The sequence below is a fragment of the Hyaena hyaena genome, unplaced genomic scaffold (assembly GCF_003009895.1).
Source record: "Hyaena hyaena isolate Hyena2069 unplaced genomic scaffold, ASM300989v1 scaffold_41, whole genome shotgun sequence".
In the NCBI taxonomy this organism is placed as follows: Eukaryota; Metazoa; Chordata; class Mammalia; order Carnivora; family Hyaenidae; genus Hyaena; species Hyaena hyaena.
The window spans coordinates 2,221,603-2,245,443 of NW_024080673.1; the positions used below are offsets into that span (position 1 = coordinate 2,221,603).

At 43.1% G+C, this 23,841-nt stretch overlaps 1 protein-coding gene across 7 annotated transcripts in view; it reads right to left on the reverse strand.

The window, feature by feature from the left end:
* Positions 1 to 23,841, reverse strand: part of MGAT5 (alpha-1,6-mannosylglycoprotein 6-beta-N-acetylglucosaminyltransferase) — a 330,034-nt gene that overhangs the window by 89,519 nt on the left and 216,674 nt on the right. For all 7 annotated transcript variants that reach the window (XM_039229960.1, XM_039229959.1, XM_039229962.1 and 4 more), the window contains 2 exons: positions 21,188 to 21,322; positions 14,909 to 15,042 (listed from right to left, as the gene is read on the reverse strand). In XM_039229960.1, the coding sequence (XP_039085891.1) occupies positions 14,909 to 15,042; positions 21,188 to 21,322 (269 nt within the window). The remainder of the gene's footprint in view (positions 1 to 14,908; positions 15,043 to 21,187; positions 21,323 to 23,841) is intronic.

The following is a 23,841-nucleotide window of genomic DNA, read 5'->3' on the forward strand; positions in this document are numbered from 1 at the left end:
AGAGCAGCTATAAATACCCTAAATGGAGAGATACTTGATATTAAGACAAATCCACACGTTGCGAGGTACGTATGGCTTCAATCACACTCCTTCCTCAGGGAGGGGGTAGGAACATAGAGCAAGTCTTACTCTGTGGTGTCCTCAGGCTGCAGGAGTTCTGGACCAGGGAGGAAACCTGCACAGAAACCCTTTAAGATGGGCAGGTGAAGGGGTAGGCTTGTGCAAAGACCCAGGAACCTAAAGCCCCAGGCCTCAGTCTCCTTCGGCCCGTGCACAGACGAATGAGGGAACACCAGCGGAAAGCCGTGAACTGTGGACATGAACGAGCTGCATAAATACTGTTATCACCATCTAGTCTCCCAGGCTCCTGCCTAATGGGGGTGACAGAATGAGGAGATAATAGGGTTGTGACTGGGGAGTTGTGTTCGGTCTGGCCAATCTGTTATTTCATTTCTGTGTTCTTGAACAAGTGCCCAGAGGCGATGGCGACGGCTGCAGTTGGCTGCAAAGTAAATGAGTGAATAAATTCTACTGCCAACAAGGGGCCATGGTTGCCTTTTCTTTCTCTGTGAGGAGCTGGTGGTGAGGGGCGTTGAAGGAGCATGAGGGAGGGGAAGAGGGCCGCCCCGCATTCGACAGGTTAAGAACGCAGCTTAAGGGGCGCCTGGGTGGCTCAGCCGGTTAAGCAGCCGACTTCAGCTCAGGTCATGATCTCACGGTTTGTTGGGTTCGAGCCCCGCGTCGGGCTCTGTGCTGACAGCTTGGAGCCTGGAGCCTGTTTCAGACTCTGTGTCTCCTCTCTCTGCCCCTCCCCTGCTCATGCTCTATCTCTCTGTCTTTCAAAAATAAACATGAAAAAAAAAAAAAAAAAGAACGCAGCTGAAAACATCTCTCCGCAGAACCTCTGGTTAACTGAAAATTCTGAGATAAAAACTGTTTCAACTTTGAGACTGTGTTTTCTACCTTCAGAAAACATACACGGTGACTAAGACTCCATGCTTTACATATTTATTTCTGAAATTCAGTTATCTAGTCCCTATACGGGCACTTCATAAAAAAGGAGAATTTTGAATCCATCATCTAAAACAACTTAAAAGGTGAAAAAATATACTAAGGTAGAATCAAAAACAAAATCATCAAAGCCCCCCCACCCAAAGAAGAGTAATTCATACATTTATGTATTTTTGTGTCAGAGATTCCAGTAACTTATGGCTTGAACAGTGAGGGTGAGAGGAAGCAAATAATCTATTTAAAAAACTTGTGAGAAACGGTGGGCTCTTACTGCTTTACAACTCTAATTTGGTATTAAATCAATTTTGACATTGTACGAACAATTACAGATACATGCTCTTCTCTGAGTTTCCACGCAAACACTTTATTTCCACTCTCTCTGGTCTTGGGGTGTTAGTTGGGGATGGGCAGCTTGGAAGCTCCAGTAAGGACCATGGAGAAGACTCAAGGAGAAATGGCTGCGCTTATCGACAGCATGGCCACATTTCACTGGCACTGGTCAGACCTTCCAGGAGGCTTCCCAGGGAATGCCAAACCTGTCAGAGGACAGTGAGTGAGGGGGCCAGGAGGGGTCACACAGCTGCAACATGCCCAACAGGTGACTGAGAAGTAGCCACAGACTCTGGTGTGGCTCCCTTTCAGGGAGCTCCAGCTGCTGGGTACCTGACTGGTGACATCATCCCCGTGGCCCCTGGTCTCAATACATGTCTTCCTAAAATCCGTTAATAATAAATCAAAAATCACAAGAGAGGCTGAAGCTCTCTGAAATGACCTTTCTGTGGAGACCCAACTTCATCCCAAGCTTTGTCTTTTGTTCTGCCTTAAGATGGGAATAGAGAACTTATCTGTGGCAGGAGGGTTTCAAAGAGAAGGTATTTACCTGTCAAGGTCAATTTTTAAAATTTCATCATAAATGGGATACAGGAAACCCTGTACTTCTGGAAATGACTCCATCCCAGGTGATGATCACTCCGACCCAGGTGATGAACAAATGTGACTTTGTTTTAAATGGCTAACACTGGAGTTCTATGTGCAGTGTTCTGTGCTTTACAGTGACTGTTTCATTTCATGTTCATGACAATCTTTTAACGTGTTTGTACACATGAGAAAATGGGGGGAGATACTTAAACTACCCAAGTCTGCACACGAGGAAATGGCACGTCAGGATTCAGAGCCATACCAGCTGGTCTCAGAGCTTAAACTCCTTAAAGCATTTTAACATACAGCCTCGCGGTCCAAATACTCTATAGTTTCTGGGCTCTGTCTAGAGTAGTATACATGCTTCTGAGGAAAATAATGCTGTAAGGCAGACCAAATACGCACGAAAAGACCCAAGGAAAAAACATGTATGTAAGATTACCTTAGTTCCGTGAGTAACTTCTGATACATATTTGTGGGAAAAGCTCATTTTTTACATGTGACAAACAGAAGGGGATTTGTTAAACATTAACAGTGGCCTTGAAATAATCCAGGGCAAGGTTTTTTTTTTTTTTTTTTTTTTAAAGAAAAGCATTATTTTAAGTACTCTAGAAGCACCTATTTACAAATGATTACAAATCAGCCTGATGAGATCGCAGAGCAGATTACAGCGATGATTTCTTCTAAAAACTATGGGTGGGTTAGCTTGAATAATTCATTCAACAACAACCATTTTAGAGCACTCTTTCTAAAAAACCAGGTGAAATGCTAGGTGTTGAGAGAGGACAACACCAAGATGAGTTTCTGCCCTCACAGAGTTTACCAACTACTTAATAAATGAGGCATTTATTTCTACCAAGCGGTAATAAATAACGTCCTCATTTCAAATTTAATTCAAAAACTTTATTTGGTCAGGGGCTCAGTCGATTATAGCACCCAATTGTTGATTTCAGCTCAAGTCATAATCTCCTGGTTCGTTGGATTGAGCCCCACACTGGGCTCTGTGCTGACATCTGTTTGGGGACTCTGTTTGGGATTTTCTCTCTCTCTCTCTCTCTCTCTCTCTCTCTCTCTCTCTCTCTCTCTCCCCCCCTTCCCTCCCCCCCACCCTCTTCCCACTTGCCTGTGTGCAAGCACACTCTCTCTTTCAAATAAATAAACTTAAAAAAAACTATTCATCATATAGATCCTTCTTTCAGTGCCTAAATCTCTGAAGTCCCTGTCTCCCCACCACTAAGTCCTCAGCACTTACACTAAAATGTGCAAATATTCATTTTAAAAGTTGTCATGCTGGCCTTTAACCACAGCTGGTGCTACTGCGTTGGGGAGCAGGTCGCCAAGGGCGGAAACCACAGAGCCAGCCTGGGCTCCTCCCTCAGCCCTTACCAAGTCCTGATGTTCACTTGCTCACAAATCTCAACCCTCTTCCTCCTCTGCACCGTTCTTAGCTCTGACCTCCATTCTTGTCGAGACTTCTGTAATACAGAAGTTTTTTTTTTGCCTCAATGAAATAACTATTTATCTAGGTTTTCCTGATTGTACTGGAAACATATCCTCTATGTAAAACTTTCTACTGTAAACCATAGAAAAAGATGTAAGAAAAAAAAGATATTAGCCATCACCTTACCACCTCAAAATAAGTGCCATTAGTGGATTTTTTTCCCTACATGTATGATTTTTTTTTTTATCCTAAAATCACAACTGGATCCTACTATTCCGACTCTTACTCACTTACAAATGTACCACAGGCATCTTTGTGGGTTAATACCTACAGCTCATCACTGATTGTTAAATTAGTATTTCAGAGCCTGAACCCTTTCCATCAGCTGGGATGCCCCATGGTTCTGGTCTGCCAGTATCACTTTATAGAACCACGCTTCCCCTAAGCCATGCAATTCTGTTTTATTTAGGTGGTTAGAGTGGTGCCAGTCCTGACCCCTTGGCTGTCCCCACTCCCCACTCCTCTAAGGATAGGCACAGAGTACAGAAGACTCTACTTGATCACAGCTCATTCAAAAGATGAGTGTGTGATCCAAGTGCCACCTATCACAGCTGCTCCAAGACAAGTCAGCTACTTCTGCTAACAATCACCAAGGAGACAGGGTGGAAGTCTAGAGGTACAGAGGTCACCTGTGCACCCACGTCAGAATGAAGCCAGTCAATCCAGAGAAAGGCAAAGCCAAGATAGGTAGAAAATAAAGATATTCTCCAAGTCCAAATCCAGCTCAACCTAAAGCTGGTTTCAACAATTCCCAGGAACAAGAGCCAACAAACCCTTGTGACCAAGTCAACAAGACAGAAATCCAGACGAATACATCCTACAAGATGTTTAGGATGTTTCCAATTCTTGACTATTGAAATCAACTAGTACTGTAGATGATCATACTCTTGTAACTTTTCATTTCTTTTTGCGGGGGGGGGGGGAAATGCACAAGAAAGCAGGTCAGAAGAGGCAGAGCAGGAGAGTGGAAGACGGAGAATCTTAAGCAGGCTCCACACTCAGCATGGAGCCCAATGCAGGGCTCGACCCCACGACCCTGGGATCATGACCTGATCCAAAATCAAGAGTCAGACACTCAACTGACTTAGCCACTTGGCACCCCTTGCTCTTCTAACTTCTGCAGTGGATTTCTGAGTGGTCTCCGTACCATCAGCCTTGCCCTTCCTCTGTCCCTGCTCCCGACTTCAGCACATGCTCTGTGATAACACAGCTTCTTTGCAACGAACATCTAACTGTGGGAGTTTCGGGCTAAAAATCTTCACTGCCTTCTGAATGAACACAGGCCAGCCTACCTGTCATCCCAGCTTCATTCCAGGTCACCCTCTGATACTTCTGCTCTATAAGGACCTACTTGGGGTTTGCAATGCATGTTTTCCATCTTCTCTTGGGCTGGCACGTGTCTGGCATGTGTCTCGCCTCCTCCTCCCCTAAAGGCTCAGCTCCCTCTGCCTCCTGGTTGAGGGATTCCCTAACTTCCTGACCCTGAGATAAGTAGCCCTCCACTTGGACCAGGAAGAGTCAAAGCCCCCTTCACACGTTATTATCTCCCACGACAGATTACATACTCCTTGAGGCTGAACCAGGTCTTACACCGATTCTCAGAACAGAGGAGGGACTGAGCAAGTATCTTTTGCCTGCATGACCAAGTCAATGGGGGAATGCTTAGTTAACTGGTGTGACGGACTCTTGTAGGTTGACCTACATTACCAAGCAGCAGAGGCCATACCTAAGCTATTCCCAGCATCAGGCTCTTTGCACCAAAGCTCCAAAACTAAAGCCTGTTCTTCGTGGGATTAACCATTAGCCAAGGCAGCTCATCACTCCACTCCAGCACCTAGTTCATGCCTACTAAGTGACAGGTGTTCAGTAAATATCTATTTGATCGATAAACTAACCTATCTTTTAATCTAGGTCAGAGAGTGGAAGGTGGGAAGAAGGGGAACAGATCAGTGATGCATGGTTGTAAAATTCTAACATCACAGGTTTCTCAGTACTGTCAACTCATTCAAACAGCAGCATGTTTGTTGAGTACTTACTATGAGCCACAAGCCAACTTTGGAAGAGTTGAGAATATTTCAGTGAATAAAACAAGCATGAATGAAGGTCCCTTCAATGAGCTCACATTCATCTGGGATGACAAAGAGTGAAGTAATGCAACGTCACAGATGAGAAAAGAAAAACAATTGGTTTGGTGACCCATGTTAAGTCTAGTTAATGACATGCTGAACATCTATGGGTTTTCTTTTACACATCAAAAAAAAAAATAAATGCAGATGATGAATGGAGAGAAGGGAGACTTATGGATTGATAGGTCCCAGAATAAGTAAAGGAAACTGCTAATTGTGGAGTCTAGGCTGTGGGTTTCTATTGTACATTTCTTTCACCCTTTTGGTATATTTGAAAACTTTGTTAACAAAGAGGGTGAGGATATTGGCTGCCATTCACGATGTTGGTGCTGATTCTGATGAGGTAACCAAACGACAGAAAAAACTTTACAGTCACATCACCCAAGAAGTTATCTGGTCTTAAAAAACTACACAGCTAGTGATGCTATACTTCAAATTTTACCAAAACTGATTTTTTTCAAATGGTGGTGATGATGAGCTCAGAGAGAGAGAGAAAGAAAGAAAGAGAGAGGGAGAGAGAGAGAGAGAGGAGAGGTCAGGATGCAAGCTAGGGAAACTCTTACGTACAGCTGGGCTGAAATGATGGGCACTTGAACTGTTGACAAAGGCACAGGAGAGTAAATTTCTCAAGTGTCAAAAAGCAATTTAGGAGGGAATGATCTCCTCAGAAGAACATTGCTCCCGAAGGCTGAGACGCAGATAAAGGAACTGTAAGGCTGAACCTATCACTCACTGGTCTGCACAGAAATAAAAAGCAAGAGTCCTCCTGATGGAAGTCAAAGGCCAAAAGGCAGTTTGAATCACAAACAATTCCTTGGCTTGTCAGGCCCTAAAAATAAAATTATACACAGAAGCGACTGATCTCAGCTGAAGCCAACAGGTTTTATCATTTGCACGAAGGCTAAGTGGCCCGTTTCTTTAAGTCCTGTTTTGTCAGGCAGAACTTTTCATCTACAAGACACTCTATCAACCCAATCATGCAAATAAACATGACTGTGATACCCAAATTCAGGGAGAAATTCAGAGTTAGAATGTCAGTGACAACCAGAGTATGATGTGAACTCTAAAAATCCCAACCGTGTGAACAAATTCCATGGAAAGACACAAGAAAGCAACTTGAAGCCACTGGCTGTAAGAAGCTTCTGTAATTTTTTTGTACACTTTTTTGGGGGGCTCTCATTGGCATGCAATATTACATTAGTTTCAGGTGTTCAGCACACCTTCAACAGAGAAGCTTCTGTAATTTTAGGTTTGTATAACACGTCTCACTCTTCCTTACCTCGTTACATGAACTAAAATAAAACAGGCATTATTGTTCAATTTAATTTAGCCCAATTGAGATTTTCTAAATGCCTAGCAGAAGCCAGGTATTTCTTCAAGGTGTGGGGAGTTTCATCAATGAACCAGACAGACAAAATTCTATTATAGGTCTCAGATTCCAGGGTAGGAAAAAAGAAAATAAAAGTAAGTAAAGCATAAATTCTGCCTGGTAATACAGTAATACATAAGTGTTGCCTGGTAATCTGTGGAAAACAAAGCACGGAAGGGGCACAGGAAATGGGGCAAAAAAAGAAGTGGTATTTAAAAGAGGGAGACTCAGGGTTGGTCTAACTGCAATGACATTTGAGTTAAAAGCCTGAAGAAAGAGACGTAGAAGCCTAAGGGAACAATGTTCGGAAGATGGACTAGCCAGTGCAAAGGTCCAGGGGTAGGAGCATGCCTGGTCCATCTAAGAAACAGCTAGGGGGCTACAGAGCAGTGAGCAAGAAGACATGGAGTAAGAGATGAGGCCAGACAGCTACTGGTGCCTTGAGGCCACTGGGATGACTGGTCTTTCCCTACAGAGAGATGCCATGACTTTGTGAGCATCTTAGGGGCATGATCTAATCTACGTTTTCATTAGGGCCACCCTGTAGTTGTGGCAAATGGAGTCTTTCTGTTCTTTAGTCACTTATTCAACAATTACTTATCACCAGTGATGTCTACCGCTTGAGGTGTGGAGGACTGAGCAGTGAGCATGCTCCTGGGACTCACAAGGTGGGGGTGGAGCTGGAACACAGGTGCAAGAATCACAGACCAGCGGTGCCTGGCTCGGGGCCGGAAGGTTTTCCAGAGGACAGGAAGCCTCCCTGAAGGATAAGCAATGGTGTGTGCGTCGGGGGTGAGGGCTAGGGGCTTCCAGACCCAAGAACGCCTACACAGTGGCCTGCGTGTCAGAGACAACGTGACTGCCTGCGAGACGCATAAAGCCAAGAGGATGCGAACAGCATGAGATGGGCCAGGTGGTGTAAAGAAAGGAGAGCGGTGGAGGCGACGTGGGAAGGCTCTCAACTGACAGCTCCAGGACCCCAGCCCGCTCTTCACTCAACTCCATGACAGTTCCCCGTCTTTTGTGCCCTGAATGTCCACACATACGGAGAAACGCTGAGTACTCCCCAGCCCGGACTGTCAGGGCACGGTGTGAACACGGTGTCTTCAGATGGTGAATGACACCTGAAATGGTGCAGGCTCTCAAAACATGAATTCACGAATTTATTAAAAAGAAACCAATACAGGGGCGCCTGGGTGGCTTAGTCAGTTAAGCGTCCGACTTCAGCTCAGGTCATGATCTCACGGCTTGTGGGTTCGAGCCCCGCATCGGGCTCTGTGCTGACAGCTAGCTCAGAGCCTGAAGCCTGCTTCAGATTCTGTGTCTCTGTCTCTCTCGGACCCTCCTCTGCTCATGCTGTCTCTATCTCTCTCTCAAAAATAAATAAAATATTAAAAAAAAAAAAAAAGAAACCAATACAAACAACCTTTATCTAGAGAACGGGAAACGTTCTATGAGGGTGACATGAACGGTGAGGTGGCTCGGCAGACAGCTGGCTGTTACTGAAACTTTCCAATGACGCGATGCCAATGTAAGTCTGGGGCAAACTTGCCTGGGACCAGGGGTGAAGAATCTGGAATCTGGTCATCTCTGCTACTGCTACTTTCAGCTACAGTCTCCGGGGAAGGGGAGGAAGAAACAGCAATCACATAAAGATGTTTCACCACTGATGTTCTTACATAAGCCAGAACAAGCTGTGGAAGAAGGTGTCAGGCAGGTAATGTGAGCTAGCCAAGTACGGGATAACTCCAGGTGTAAGGTGTCAGTGTCAGGGCTTTATTTTCTCTTGGAAAAGGGATGGGCAAATGGCTTGCATTCATTTACCGAGGTACAGCACACCTTGTTGGGAATCGAGAAAAATAAAAGAGACTGCCTTTAAGAGTTAAGGAAAAGCAGTACATACATTGGACCACAGGCTGCCGACCGAAATAATGCCTAAATATAGGGTCAAGCCAAGTCTCCATCAAGCCCAGAAAAAGCAGCAGTTAATTTTCAATAAGAAACAACAAAAGTTTCCCCAAATAGTTACAAATTAGGAGCTAGTCACCGGATGGACTATAAAACAGCCTCGGAAATCATGATTTTAAAAGTAGAGTCTTTAAAAATATTATGATCTCTTAAGTGAAGAGGCAAAAAAAAAAAAAAAAAAAAAAGGAGATATAGAATTTTATTATGTATTTACACCTATGTAAAAATATACCCATGAAAAATAAAATAATGCTTATATCAGGGTATGGGGGGGGGCTTTTTCCATCAGGGAAGGCTTTTTCTGTTTTTGTAATTGGGTTACATTTCTCTTCAATTTGATTGGGATGACAGAGGAAGTCTTTTAGAGTTTTCAAGGAAAAAAATACAATTTTGTTGTCAGGATGATTTGAAGGAAGCAAGAGTGGGGAGGCGTCTAGCGGGGGACCTTCAGAGACCAGCAGGCTGTCTGGGGGGACCGGGGCCAGCATCCAGGGAGGGGCATGGAGTGGGGGAGAGAAAGGTGAAGTGAGGGCGTTGTGATCTTTGATCAGGGATCGTCCAATCGAAGCTGAGCTCTGCAGACCTGGCTGTGGGGCAAGAGATGGCCTTAGTGCCCAGCCCATGGGCCACCTGGAGTGTGGACAACAGGTAAATGCACACTTGAGGGGCCTGTCGTGAGCGAGGAACAACCCAACTTTGCAGCTTCTTGGAAAAAATCATCACTCAGTTCATGTTGCCAAAAGGACTCTGTGTTGTCTGAGCACTCGGTTGGTCCGCGTAGAAGCCACTTAGGGAGGTGTCCGAAACGTTCTATGCTGACCCGCACAAAAATGCCTGAATGCAAACCGAATACACAAAGAGAACAGTCCCTGTGAAATTCTGAGATCGGGGGCAAAACAGTAAAGAAAAATCAGGTTTTTCAACTTGTAAAAACTCCACCAATTAGGGAGGAGATGAGTTAGAGCACAAATAGAATCCGCTTTAAAGTAAGAAGCGTGCTCTGAATGTTTAAAAGCAAACGCGCTCTGGTCAGGACAACCTCACATCACTGATTCTCCAGGCATGTCACCAATGGCACCTTTTTGTTCCTTTATCCTCCCGCTGGGCCCTTTCTGCCCGGTGTCCCCAGCCTCGCTCTGCACTCCACACGTGCCCGGACACTGCTCAATCTGGTCACACGACAGCTGGATTGAAAGCCAACAGAGTTCTACGAGTGCAACACTACTTCTGTGGAGCCACACTTTCCATTTTGCACCTCACCAGCAGAGCACTAGCAGCTAGTGCACCTGTAATACACACGTGATATACATCCACTACACAAGTCTACTGTCAACCCACACCATAAACCCATTAAAAAAAATAAACAATACATAAATAGAACTTGACACTTCCTCATGTTCAAAGCAAGTCTTCCCCTTCACTAGAACAGCCATATTTATCTGGAAGGTAAGGGAATGGAAGATTCTGTGGGGATGGCTAGGCTAGATGGGATCCACCCTTTTGTCATACAGAAAGGAAGGGACCCCCTCTCGAGGACGCACTCAAGTTCTCTCTGGGTAGGCTTTGGTAGCCACTATTTTATGTCAGTTCTCCAGCCCAGACACATCACAATATGATAAAGGTCTCAAACTGCTTAATTTCCCTCCTCATGCCCCTATTTCCTCCACTTAAGAGAGCGTCATCCATGAGAAAGCTTGTCATTAACCTGTGATGTGATGGCTGAAGCAACCTCAGACCCTTGCCTTGTTCAGCTGTCTCTTTAGGAGTTCCAAAATGATGACATTTTTAAATTTATTTAGAAGAATTTTTCTAATGCTAATTTATTTTTGAGATAGAGACAGAGAGCACAAGTGGGAGAGCGGCAGAGAGAGAAGGAGACACAGAATCCTAATCAGGCTCCAGGCTCTGAGCTATAAGCACAGAGCCCAACACAGGACTTGAACTTGTAAACCATGAGATCATGACCTGAACCAAAGTTGGACACTTAACTGACTAACCTACCCAGGAGCCCTGATTTATGTTTGTTTATTTATTTAGTGAGAGACAGAGTGCAAGCAGGGGAGGGGCAGAGAGAGAGGGAGACGGAGAATCCAAGCAGGCTCTATGCTCTCGGTGTGGAGCCAGATGAGGGGCTCGACCTGAGCGGAAATCAAGAGTCAGACGCTTAACTGAATGAGTTACCCAGGCGCCCCCCCAAATGCTGATTTTCTAATTCTTTATTCCTTTGGCATTTATTAGCTGTGATTTCTTCATGATTAACAATTTTCTTTCATCAGCTTTTTGATTATCTTCAAGTACAATTTGTCCTAGAAATGCAGGATCAAAGCCAGATTCTTCCCCTGTATTTTTCAGAGGAATGAAGCGGTGCCCTAGTGATGTTCGAAGGGGACCAGTTTATTCTGTGGGTTTTCTCATTTGTAGGATCATCCTGGGCTCAAGAAGTGTTTGTTACTGGTCTGACTACAGTCCTCTGCATGCAGCTGTTCTTCCTTGTGATTCCAAACTACTCCATCTTTGATTCCTACATCCTTCTGACCCCACCCCGGTTTCCTCGCTTTATGGCATGTCAGCATGTCCCATGATGAACGGTTCCTGTGCTGGACCTGGGATCAGCTATTTCTATGAGGAGGTTCTTGTAGTAGGAAAGGTATTTAAGGGTTTCCAGTCTGAGCACCTACGATACTCCTTGCTACTGGATTGTTTTTACTCTTGATCCTTTGCAAAGTACAGAGCTAGGAAACATGTCCTTTTTAAAGGGAAAAAATAGGTATATATTGGTATTTCCTACTTAAGCTGAAGATTATACAGTCTTTACTTAAATTCTTTAAATATTCCCCCTGATCTCGTATCCTGAAAATCTTGGCTCTTAGAGCATACCTGTAATAGTTTCAAATAACAATGTAAGTATTTCCCATTATGAATGTATGGTCCAAAGACTGAGCTTTAAAAGTCACTTGAAGTAATTATTTTCTCTGTGTGGGACATTCACACTCATCTGATAGACAGAACACTGGGCCTGTTTCAGTTTTTCGATCTGTTTTCAGTTTTTGGTGGATGATTTCTACTTTTTTAAATTATTTAAAACATTTACATGCTTGAAAAGTCAAAATAAGGTACATTAAAGAGACAGCTACTCTTCTCTCCCTAATCCCGCACACCTTTCCTCCAGGGGACATCATTTTCATCAGATCGTTATTTTTCCTTGCATTACGTCTTTCAAAAATACAGGCAAATTCATACATGCTAATGTATGCACACACTGCCTTCTTACACAGAAGGGAATAGGTTGACAAGCAGCTTTGCATTTTGGTTTTATCACCTATAAAGTATCATCTCCCCAGAGCAGTGGGGACTACCCTCACTGTTTTTTAAGTTTATTTATTTATTTTGAGAGAGAGAGAGAGAGCAAGCAGGGGTGGGGCAAGAGAGAGAGGGAGAGAGAATCCCAAGCAGGTTCCTGTCAATTGAGAGCTGGATGTGGGGCTCCAACTCATGAACCATGAGATCATGATCTGAGCCGAAATCAAGAACCAGAGGCCTAACCGACTGAACCACCCAGGCATCCCATCTGTCCTCACTGTTCTGTACAGTTTCACAGTGCTTCCCTCTATCAATGGACCATGTCATTCGCTCAGTCCCCTATTATGAACATCTGGGTTACCTCCAGGCTTTGCCTGTTACAAATAGTGCCGCAATAAATGACCTGTGCACACACCATTTTTAATTTTTGCTCACTTATCCCCTGGGATAGACTCTTAGATATGACCTGCTCAAAGGAAAGATGTATTGGTAGTTTTGGTAGACTGTGACAACTAGAGTCCCCCAGTTAGTACCAGGCTCACTAGCAGGGCAGGAAAAGACAGACCCTCACCACTGGAATGGCTATGCTTCCAACTTTTGGATTCTGGTCAACTTGATGGCTGGGACATGGTGTCTTGGGGCAGTTAAAACATGCATTCCTCCTTATGGTGAGTGAGGGTAAAGTGTTTTCAAATGTCTGGGGCAAGAAGCTTCTTTTTCCTCCAAACAAGTGATGGTCTTTGTCCATTTTCCTGTCGGATCATACAACTTTTTCTTCAGTTTTTAGAAGCTCTTTATATATTAAAGAATACCAACCCTCCAAGGTAGAATTTGCTTATGTTTTTACCATTCAGGTTCTTTTTATTTTTTTTTAAAGGTCATGAAATGTATCCATTTTCCTCTTGCTTCTGAGGAAATTCTGAGTCACTTAGGAAATTCATCCCCTTCCCAGGTTAATAGGAATTAATCTGTTTTCATTTTAGTTACATTTTAAGCAGTGAATTTCTTTCAACTCAGTCAACCAACACTGCTGAAATTCTCCATTCATGGAGAACAAAATAGGTAGTTAGGACTCTGAATTTCAACTTTCTAAAAGAGAACTTTATACTTTCTGGAACACTTCCTATTTCTATTTCCTAACACCCAACACCATCTTGCAGAGGGCATATACATAGCCTATCTTCGGGCAATTCTGGACATTTTAGACTAACATTTCTCATTTGCTGAAAATCACCGAATCACTTCTTACGTTATTTTTTACCACCTCATCCCAGGCCCTCAAAGTCAGACAACAAAGTCAAACCAAAGGCTAAGTCCAATCATGCCTTACTGTGCTGACCAGCCATCCGACACCCAACATGCCATATATTAGCTTATCTCCTAAACGGTGCCCTAGGACAGGCTGCAATAGGCTAACTGCATCAGCTGCAATGACCTAACTCCAAGGGCAATAATAATGTTCACCATGCATGTAACATGCTCTCACAAATCCTTGCTAAAGAGAACACATGACCATGACCTGACTTTGAAATCACCACCTCCCAATTGCCATAACCCTTCTTAATTCTTTATTCTCGCATCTCACATGCAAGCCTGAGTCCAATGTGTTCTTTGTTATGTTCAGTGAACCTGAGAAAAGGTCATCTTCAGGTGGCTGCAAAGGGGAGGGGCAACCACACAGGGAGAAAGTAGGCCACAGGTCCCCTGGGTCTTAACAAAGCAAACAGATTCACGTTTCAGATGCTACTTCTAGGATGAAAATCTCTGGATTAAAATTATTCTGATAATTTTGGAAAATGGGAATTCTCCACTCTGAGCATCCAAATGAACTGATGTTTCACTCATGTGACCTTTCATTTCCAGAAGAGGACTTCACCTCATCATCAAGATATGCAGACTTCAACTATAAATTTATTTTTAGCATGACCACTGTTAAATATGGGATTTTCCTCCATAGCCCTCAGCTAATTAGTAATGAGGATAGAGGTGGTAAACAGATAGCAGCAGTAAGAAATGGCGAAAGTGGGAAATGAAAAGTAGAGAAAGAGAAAAATGCCAATACCTACTGCTGTAGTCAGTTAGGACATCATTTTTTTTAGGTGTCCGTTTAACACCTCCTAAAATTATCACCGCTATTGGCAACAATGACACGGTGTGAGCCAGAGACAGTGAGATTTCATTCTGGGGCCTGCACTTAAGAAGCTGATTAAGTATGAAAGAGAGCTTAAAGTCCTTTCCCTTAAAAAAAAAAAAAAAAAAAAAAAAAAAGCTGACTTTTTTCTTTACAACATTTCGTGCTTAAATAATTAAGACTTAATTTTCTGGAAAACGTATCTGCATGAAAGAGCTCACTCCTCATCAGTAATCAAGGGGACCCTACGCAGCACCAAGCGGAGCGAACTGTGTTTAGCGGCTGCCCATCCAGAGTCCACGCTAAGTACTTTACCAAATGGTTTCCAGTGATACTTTGTGTTGAACATTTTTTTCCTCAAGAACATTTCTAAGGCTTTTCACAAAATGCTCACATGGTCTTTCAATTCCAATTAAACAAACAAACAAAACCCCAGTTACTCCCAAGGGAAAGACTCCACAGCACACACTGCTACAGCTAAGAGCCCTGGGAAATCATAACCCAAAATACATGGCCATCTAGCTTCTTTTCCCATTTGTCTTCCGTGGTATTCTGGAAAGCAGAGGTGAGGCTTGAATACTCACGGAACATGGTATAAAACTGCTGTGGGTTCAGATTCCATTTTCCCCAGGGTGTCTTGTGGCCTTTAGACTGGGCATAGTTAGCATGGTTGAACTCTGGCTCAGTGCCGAATGAGTCCAGGACTCGGAGCATGCACCTGAAAGGAAAAAGCAATGTGGATCAAACTATAATCTTGACCCCGAAGTTACAAAGGCAAAAGTTCTAACACCTCCTTCAGGGACCTCCAAAAATGGACAAATACTTTTGAATTTTTTCTAATGTTTATGTTTGAGAGAGAGAGAGAGAGAGAGAGAACACGTGTGCAAGTGGGGGGGGGCAGGTAGAGAGAGAGACGTGGGGGTGGGGGTGGTAGTGGGGACAGAGCCTCCACAATGACAGCAGAGAGCCCCATGTGGGGCTGAAACTCACAACCATGAGGTCATGACCCACGCTGAAGTTGGAAGCTTAACTGACTGAGCCACCTGGGTGTCCTGACAAATACATTTAATCAGAAACACTATTGGGGTGGGGGGCAGTGAGAGACTTTAGAATATATATACCAAACATCACCAGGTGTGACTTCTGAGCCTGAACCATCACACGCAGATCCAATCTACTTTAGGTTAGCGGACTAGTCACAGAAGATTGCTCAAATACCAGCAAAATAAAAAGTCCCATGAGAGCTGGCACTGTAGACCGCGATGGCCCCTGCTGTACCCAGAGCTAGGGCTGAGCAGACGGTGGTGCCTAATGAAGAGTTGTTGAACAAACAGAGAATTATCATTTTTAGAGGTGGCTTTGGTCTGAATGTTTGCATCCCACCTCCCAAATTCTTATGCTGAAATCCTAATCCCCAGAGGTGATGTAATGGTAAGTGGGGCTCTGGGGTGAGAGCCCTAGGAATGGGATCAGTGCCCTTAAAAAGAGATCCCTAAGACTTCCCCTGCCCCTCCCAGCAGGTGAGGACACAGCAAGAAGTCTCAGACATGGAGGGAGGAGAGCCTCACTCAACTATGCCAGCACCCCGATCTTGGACTTGAGCTTCCAGAACCATAAGCAATGAATGCTGTTTTTAAGCCACCCAGACTGGGGCATTTTGTTATGACAGTCCAGATGGACAAAGACGGAGGTTTTCGTCTCCTGAAAGCACATGGCGTACCTTATCTCTTTCACCAGACATTTATCATTTTCATCAATTAATAAGAATATTTAGTTTTAGGTAGAGTTTAGAATCTCACTCAATAGGCAGTGTTGATTTTTATTTGTTTAACAGTAACGCACATTACCGTTTTCTTCCAGAGCCTGAAGAAGTGAAATTGAAGATGTTTCATTGGCTCTTTCAACAAAGTGTTCCAATCCGGTCGGCCCAGTCTGCTGTACCACTTATTTTTGTATGATCTTTATGTTAATTTTTTTTTAAAAGCATTATTTTGTGACATGAAAATTAGATGAAATTCATTTCAGTGCTCAAAAATGAAGTTTTATTTGAACATAGCCACACCTAATTGTTTACTTATGGTCCAGGACTGCTTTCACTAAGTAACAGTTAACTTCAGTAGTTGCCACAGAGCCCATATGGCCAACAAAGCCTAAAATATTTACTCCATGGCCCTTTATGAAAAGAGCCTACCGATCACTGCTTTAGAGTCCTCAAAGAATGACCAATTCCAAGAAAGGAACTGATGCTAAAATAGAATTTATTGAATTTGCTTATATTTATTTCATTACTGATTCTCAAAACATTAATGTAAACGTAGCATGTGCCTGGCCAATAAAAATAGTTCTGTTTTCTGTGGTCATATATCAGCAATACTTCTGGATGGCTCTTTATGAACCAATAAGCGTAAAAGCAAATAAATATTAAAGCCCACATTTTAGAATAAGATAATGGTGAATTCTAAGTATCAGATTCAGTTTCTTTCTTCCTTTTCCCACTATTATGAAGGCATTCTTTCACCTCTGTTTTCTTTTACATCATTGTGCAATTCAAAAAAAAATAAAATAAAATAAAATGCAAACATCAGATTGTATTTTCCAGAAAAATCAAGAGTAGATTGCTACTTTAGTGCGAGGATTTTCTCATCAGAGAGCACCACCATTTGTTTAGACACGGAAGGGAAGAAAAGAGGCAGAAAGAAATACAAGCCGACCATACAAAAAGTTTCCTTATTTTGGATTCCTGTGTGGCTATCAAGGAACATGCTACCATATACTGACAATTTTCACATTATTACCAAGAACACATCATCAGCCTGGCAGCCAAGAGGTGGACAGAAATGGGAGCCCACAGTACAGGAAAAAGAAAGTGAGGGACCCAAGGAACTGACCAGGGTGCGTTTCACCTGCTCTCTGAATAGCTTGGGAACTCCCTTGACTCTTAATAAATGATTCCCATTATTTAACTTATATGTTTTTTTAATATAAAAACTTACAATAAAAATGTTTATGTTAAAAGAAAAAAGGATGCCTAGGTGGCTCAGTTGGTTAAGCATCCAACTCTTGATTTCAGCTCCGATCATGATCTTACGGTTCATGAGAGCAAGCCCTGCATTGAGCTCTGCACTGACATCATGGAGCCTGCTTGGGATTCATTCTCTGCCCCTGCCCCAGGCTCAATCACATATGCTGTCTCTCTCAAAATAAACATTAAAAAACTTATATAAAAATCTCTTTTTAAAAAATTCCTATATTAACTCTTTAACTTGTATTTTTAAAGAAGATACAGAAGCCACTGATTGAAGCCAGTGCATTTTCTTCTGCAAAAGATGGCATCGTTCAGAAAATGGCAGGGACAATGGTCCTCCTTGTAAAGATGGCTGCAGAAGAGGAGGAACAGGGACACATATGGATGGCGGGGGCAGGGGTTGCTCGGCTCCTGTTGAGGGCCAGGGCTGGGACTCAAAGATTACAGCACTCTGTGTAGCCACAGCAGGGAGGAACGGGCCACCCTTGTCATGAGAAACTTGTATCTTCAAGGCTCTGGCTACTTCCACTCATTTGCAATCTGCTCTAGCAGGATATATTCCTCCCTAGCTTTGGCTTGTTATTTTATTTCTAACTTTGAGTTTTATTGGTTTTATTTTGAATTTGGATAATTAAGAAAAACCCTGATGAGTAAAGAGGCCTGGTAGGAGCCTAATGCCTGCAAGCCCAGAGGCAGACACGGTGCTCTGTGATGCCTGGCTTATTCCCAGCAGAAAGCTGTAGAATGAATGATTGAGTGTCTGAGAAAATGGTAATTCTACATCCTTATACTTAAGCTTTGGTTTGGGAATTGTCTATTTTTTAAGCCAACCTGGGTTTGGTTTATAAACCAGAGGCAGGGGACTGACCTCTATGTACGGCAGAGAAGCTTTAACGTTACAGTTTTCTTTTCTCGATCACATTCTACAGCTGTGTGTTTGGAACTGGGTCTGTGTTGTTAATGTTTATGTAGTTCCTCTAACGTCTTTTGTGTGTTTGAACCATCAGGAACAGACTGATGACTTCAAAAGATATTTGCCTTGTTGCCCGAGGCAGCTGGCCTCCTTCTAACAGGAATCGCTGCAGTAATGCCAAATGACTTCTGGCATGTTCTCTTTGCTGTGGGCCACACTGCTATAAGATGGACGTGCACAACTTGTTTGCCAGGACCTACTTTCTTATTTGGAGTTTGACATAAAATATGGTATATCTTGGGGTGCCTGCTGGCTCAGTCAGTTGAGCGTCCAACTCTTGATTTCAGCTCAGGTCATGATCCCAGCATCACGGGATTGAGCCTCACTGGGCTCTGCACTCAGCATAGAGCCTGCTTGGGATTCTTTCTCTCTCTCCCTCTGCCCCTCTCCCCCATTCATTCTTTCTCTAAAATAAAACCAACAAAAAAACACAGTGTATCTTTCACTATCTGTGTTTCACTTTCCTGTGTGTCCTCAATGCTCAGCTAAGAAATCATATGAAGCAAAATGAGTATGAGTTTTGCAATCCCTAGCGATACGCTAATTGCATGTAGGCACTGCAAACAGGTGTAACTGAATTTCCAGGGTCCCCACATAAATCAAACAGAATTTACAAATATTTTCTTCCAAGATTGACAGGACTCAAGGTTTTGCTCCTACATGAAGGATCAGATTTAATGGATTTAATGGAATTCATACGATCTCCCATCCACAAAGATGAACCCAAAGAGTCTTAAGAATGTCTAATCTTCAAAAGGGAAAGAAATGTGCAAGCAACTTTCTAGAGAACGTGCTTGGTCTTTTGATGAAATCTTACCTTCATCACACTGCCAAGACTGCAGGGCCAAAGTCCTAACAGACCTCCTGCCAGCTAGTGTCACTAACATAGGTAATTTATTAAAGAAAGGGAGGATAAATATTACACCCTTCCATAAACCCCTCTGAGACAGTCTCTTTTCATCCAACAAGCTTCAAATACCAATCAGTAGTAACCATTTTAATAATGAACCCATTCTTTTTAATTGACCCAAACACTGCCACTGAGGGCACTTTCCATCCCAACAGCCCTTCCTAATGGTAAGGATATGTGAGTCTAGAGATGCCAGTGAGGCCTTGTTCCTTTTGCGCATCTACCAGATGCCTGCCATTTGCTAAATGCCAGAGAACAAGGGCTCTGCTTTCCTTTCTTTCTTTCTTTTTTAAGACTGTAGCTAAAAAGGGGGAAAAATGATTGTTTACTTACATGGCTTATTAACCAAAAAGAAAGACGGTTATTTCCACATAACTGAGAACAAATGTGACAGCTTGAGATATATGAAGAAGGTTTCAAGGAAAAAACCAAAAAGAACAGGAAAAAAGGGGTGCAGAAGGTAGAGTGTTATTATCCTGGCCCAAACCAAGATTTTGCTTTTGCTTTCTCATGAAACTATATCCAAAACAAAATGAAAAATACACAATCTCTTCTCAGTGAATCCCTTTCCTCTGTCCCTGAGTATTTCGCTGCCCAGTGAGAAAAATGATAGCGACTGACAAGAAAATTCTAGACAATGGGTGTTTAGTATGTTTTGGAGAAGATTCCTAACATTTTGACTTTCTGTTTCCTTTGAATTTCTAAAGGGCTTGCAATCTTACATAAGCTTGAGGATTCAAGTTAATAAATAATATTAAACTATAAACTAACTTGAAACAGACCTAGTTCAAGTCGTTAAGGATTCAATTACTGGTTAAGTTAGAAGAACACATCAAAACATCTCTTTACCCAGTAGCAACAAAAAAGAAACACATGGAAGAATTTCTAAGTCACGCTAATTGAAAGATTTTCCAAATGGGTTTTTAGGAATTTGGCTTAAATCGACATTCACTATCAGTTAGTCAAATGGTAGTAACGCAATATGTTTTACCCAGATATAGGTACCACTGACACCATTCAATAAAAGATGATCTTTATTACATTTATTGGAAACTTTTAGAGACCGTAAATAAAAGCCAGTATGAGATGTAGTTAAGTGGAAGGTACCAAAACAAACAAACAAACAAACAAAAAAACCCAAAAAACCCATACTTCTCTTCTTTAAAAATTATTATGAAATTCAAACTGGATACTTTGCCTGAAGGCTGAAACTTAGAGTTACACTCATTTTGTTAAAAATGCATGTACGTGCTAGAAGACTTGCTGGAGGTATCGTAGCATCAAACTAAACCTTTTTTAGAAAGATTGGAAGAAAATGGAAAATTGATCAACCTCATTATGTAATTCACTGTTATTGAGAGCCATGCTTGTATATGATGTAAAATCATTTCAAACAGAAAATCATGACCCCAAACCCGCACCGCAGAGAACAATGGGTTCTTCTCTGAAATGAAAAAGATGTGCACTCACATCATGCTCAGCAGGGGTCTTGTCCTAAAAAGTGTAAGACCCCAGCATTCAGACAACGTAGTCACAGCTTTTTCAAAAATGACAACTGATGAGGGAAGGGGGAAGAGAAATGAGTCACTCTCTAAACCAGAGGAGCACAAGAAGTGACATTTTCCACAATTTTATCCCAATTGTTACTTAAACAAACGAGACTGGCGTAGGCACCCCGAAAGAGGTAAGCTGAGCATCAAGGAAGGTAGAGAGGAGGTTGGACACTCACTTCCTGCTCTTAAAAGAAATCCATGAAAAGAATGAATAGCCTTTGAAAGTAAAAAGTCACTGTGGAAAATCTGAATTTCAATTAGGAATGAGAGACCCCACGCCACATTATCCAAAAGATAGTATTTGATAAGTTTGTTCTGTCTGTAACCATATTACCCTTGTTAAAACACAACACAACACAATACAACACCTTTATACACTTTAGAAGAGCATGTAGCACTTACTGGTAGTGAACCCAGGAAGGCCCAAGAGTTTTCTTGAATTGAGCGAGTCCCACGATATCAATATAAATGAGCTCAACGATTCTGTCTCCTACAGTTGGGCAGCCAGACCGGTTTCCTACAACCTTCTTCATTATTCTAGGCAAAGGGCACAAGAGAGGAAAAATAGAAAAAAAACAATTTATTTCAAGATAACTACACTTAACAAGGTTAATACCCAGATTTGCATCCTAAAAATCTTGTCAGGGAGGATGGCATAGCCTGTCTCAATCTGCTGCCTAATTCTGCCCACTCAGCACAGCCTATCCATAGCCCGGATTCTGACTGTGGAAAAAGCAAATAGTGACACGCGCGGGCGCACACACACACACACACACACACACACACACATTGAAACTAAGGAAGAGCTGGGCCTGAATCTATTCCTACTATCTAGATCCACTAGTAGCTGTTGAGAGTTCAGACGAGTCACTGACCTCTCTGGTCCTTCCTCCTCATCAAAAACAAATCAACAAACAAAAATACTCCACCTACCACAAAACAGGATTTGTTACAGAAAAGATAGTTGGGATAGCAACCTGTCAGGGATTCTTTGGGTGCTTACATGAGGCATTAATAGAAAGTGCCTAATGTATACCAGATACACCCTGAGTCGTGACTATTGCTTCCCCCACAGAACCTGGTCTCATTACTCCAGCCCATACTGCCCTCCTCAATGTCCATTTCTAGCCACTATAATATAAACTTCTATACTGTCTTCTACTATTTCCTTATTTTTTTCTGGGTCAAATTTTTCCATCCAACTAGACTGTATTACATACCCGGCACCATGGTTGACAGTTTGTCACTACCCTTCCTTCCATCCACCCATCTCCTCACCCATCCACACAAACCTACCCTTGCATTCAGAGAGCACCCACATACCCGACTGTACGCCAACTTCCCACGCGGGAGTAAAAAGTGCTAACCAGACCACACTGCCATTTGCCCAGAAATCAGTCCTCAGCGGTGCCTGTTACCCCTGCCCACGCCCCATAACCGCCCTTCACCAAATCATGGCCGTCCTACTTCACAGCAGGGTCCTGCTCTTGCAGCTCCACACTGACGCTGCTTCGGGCACCCCTCTCCTCTCATCTGGCCTTTTGACCATATGAGGTTGTCTGTTTCTTCCCAAGAATGTGAAAATGATTCTGTACACAGCCAGGTAGTGAATCCTTCAGTCTCTGCAGACCACACATTCTCTGCCTCACCTACGCAACTCGGCCCTTGTAGAATAAGAGCAGAATTAGGCAATACATAAACAATCAGTGTGGCTGTGTTCCCACTGAAGTTTATTAACAAAAGCAGGCAGAGAACTTCATGTGGCGCGCTGAGCCAGAGCTTGTAGACTCCTGGTCTACCTGGTCTCTTAGGGGTTCCCAAACGTGTCTGCACATTGGTATCATCTGGAAACATCAAGATACTGTTGACGGTGTCCTATCCCCTAAGATTGTGATTTAATTAGCCTGGGATACAGTTTGGGCTCTGGGAGTCTCTTAACATCCCCATGTGATTCTCATGTGCAGGCATGTTCAGGAACCACTGCTCTGTGTTGCTCCCATAATTATCTTCTTAAATAAGACATATCCAGTCCCATCACCAGTGCTTAAAGACCTCTATAGACTTCTGGACCAATAAATTAAGTCTCTGCCTGGGAGGCCCTTAATATGCCTTTTTTGATCTCCCTAGGAAGCACTTGTCCCTAGGGATCCCACGTTCTCCATTTATTTACCCACTCCCTCATTCATTCACTCACCCCATCACTCATCTGCTCCTCAAATAGTCACAAGCACCCATTGGGTGCCAGGCACTATTCTAGGTGCCACATACACCACGGTGAGCAATATTCAGTTTCTGTACCCCCTTGGCTTACATTCTAGCATCCGTGCCTCAATCAGTACGAACCACAGTGCAATTAGTGTAATTACTATGCAATGTATTAGCTGTAATTACCAAAGATTGGCATTTCCTTGAACACATGCTGGTCATCTGTGTCTATCCCATAGCAAGAACCAGTGCTCAGAGAGGACTGCAGAATGCTGAACGTATGAGTGCATCTACTTCATGGTCGTGCACACAATGTGCTTTAAAGTTTTTTAAATGTTTTATTTATTTCTGAGAGAGAGAGACACAGCGTGAGCAGGGGAGGGTCAGAGAGAGAGGGAGATACAGAATCTGAAGCAGGTTCCAGGCTCTGAGCTAGCTGTCAGCACAAAGCCCGATGCAGGGCTCAAACCCTGAACAGTGAGATCATGACCTGAGCCGAAGTTGGACGCTTAACCAACTGAGCCACCCAGGCGGCCCCACACAATGTGTTTTAAAGCAAGCAGGAGGCAGCATGCCGAAGGGACAGGGTGTTGTTTAGGGGTCAGAAGACCTCAGGTTGATCTAGATCTGGAAGGAGCAATGTAGTACAGTGGTCAAGAGCACAGACACAGGATAAAACTCAAATCCTAGCTCTCTCATGTTTTCCACATGACCTTGAACAACTCCGTTTCCTCACCCTGGAAGTGCAGAAAGCAACAGCACTTACTTCCAAAAGTATGTGCTAAGGATGAGTAAGATAGAATATATGAAATGCTCACTATCTGATGTACAGTAGGTGCCTGACAAATGTT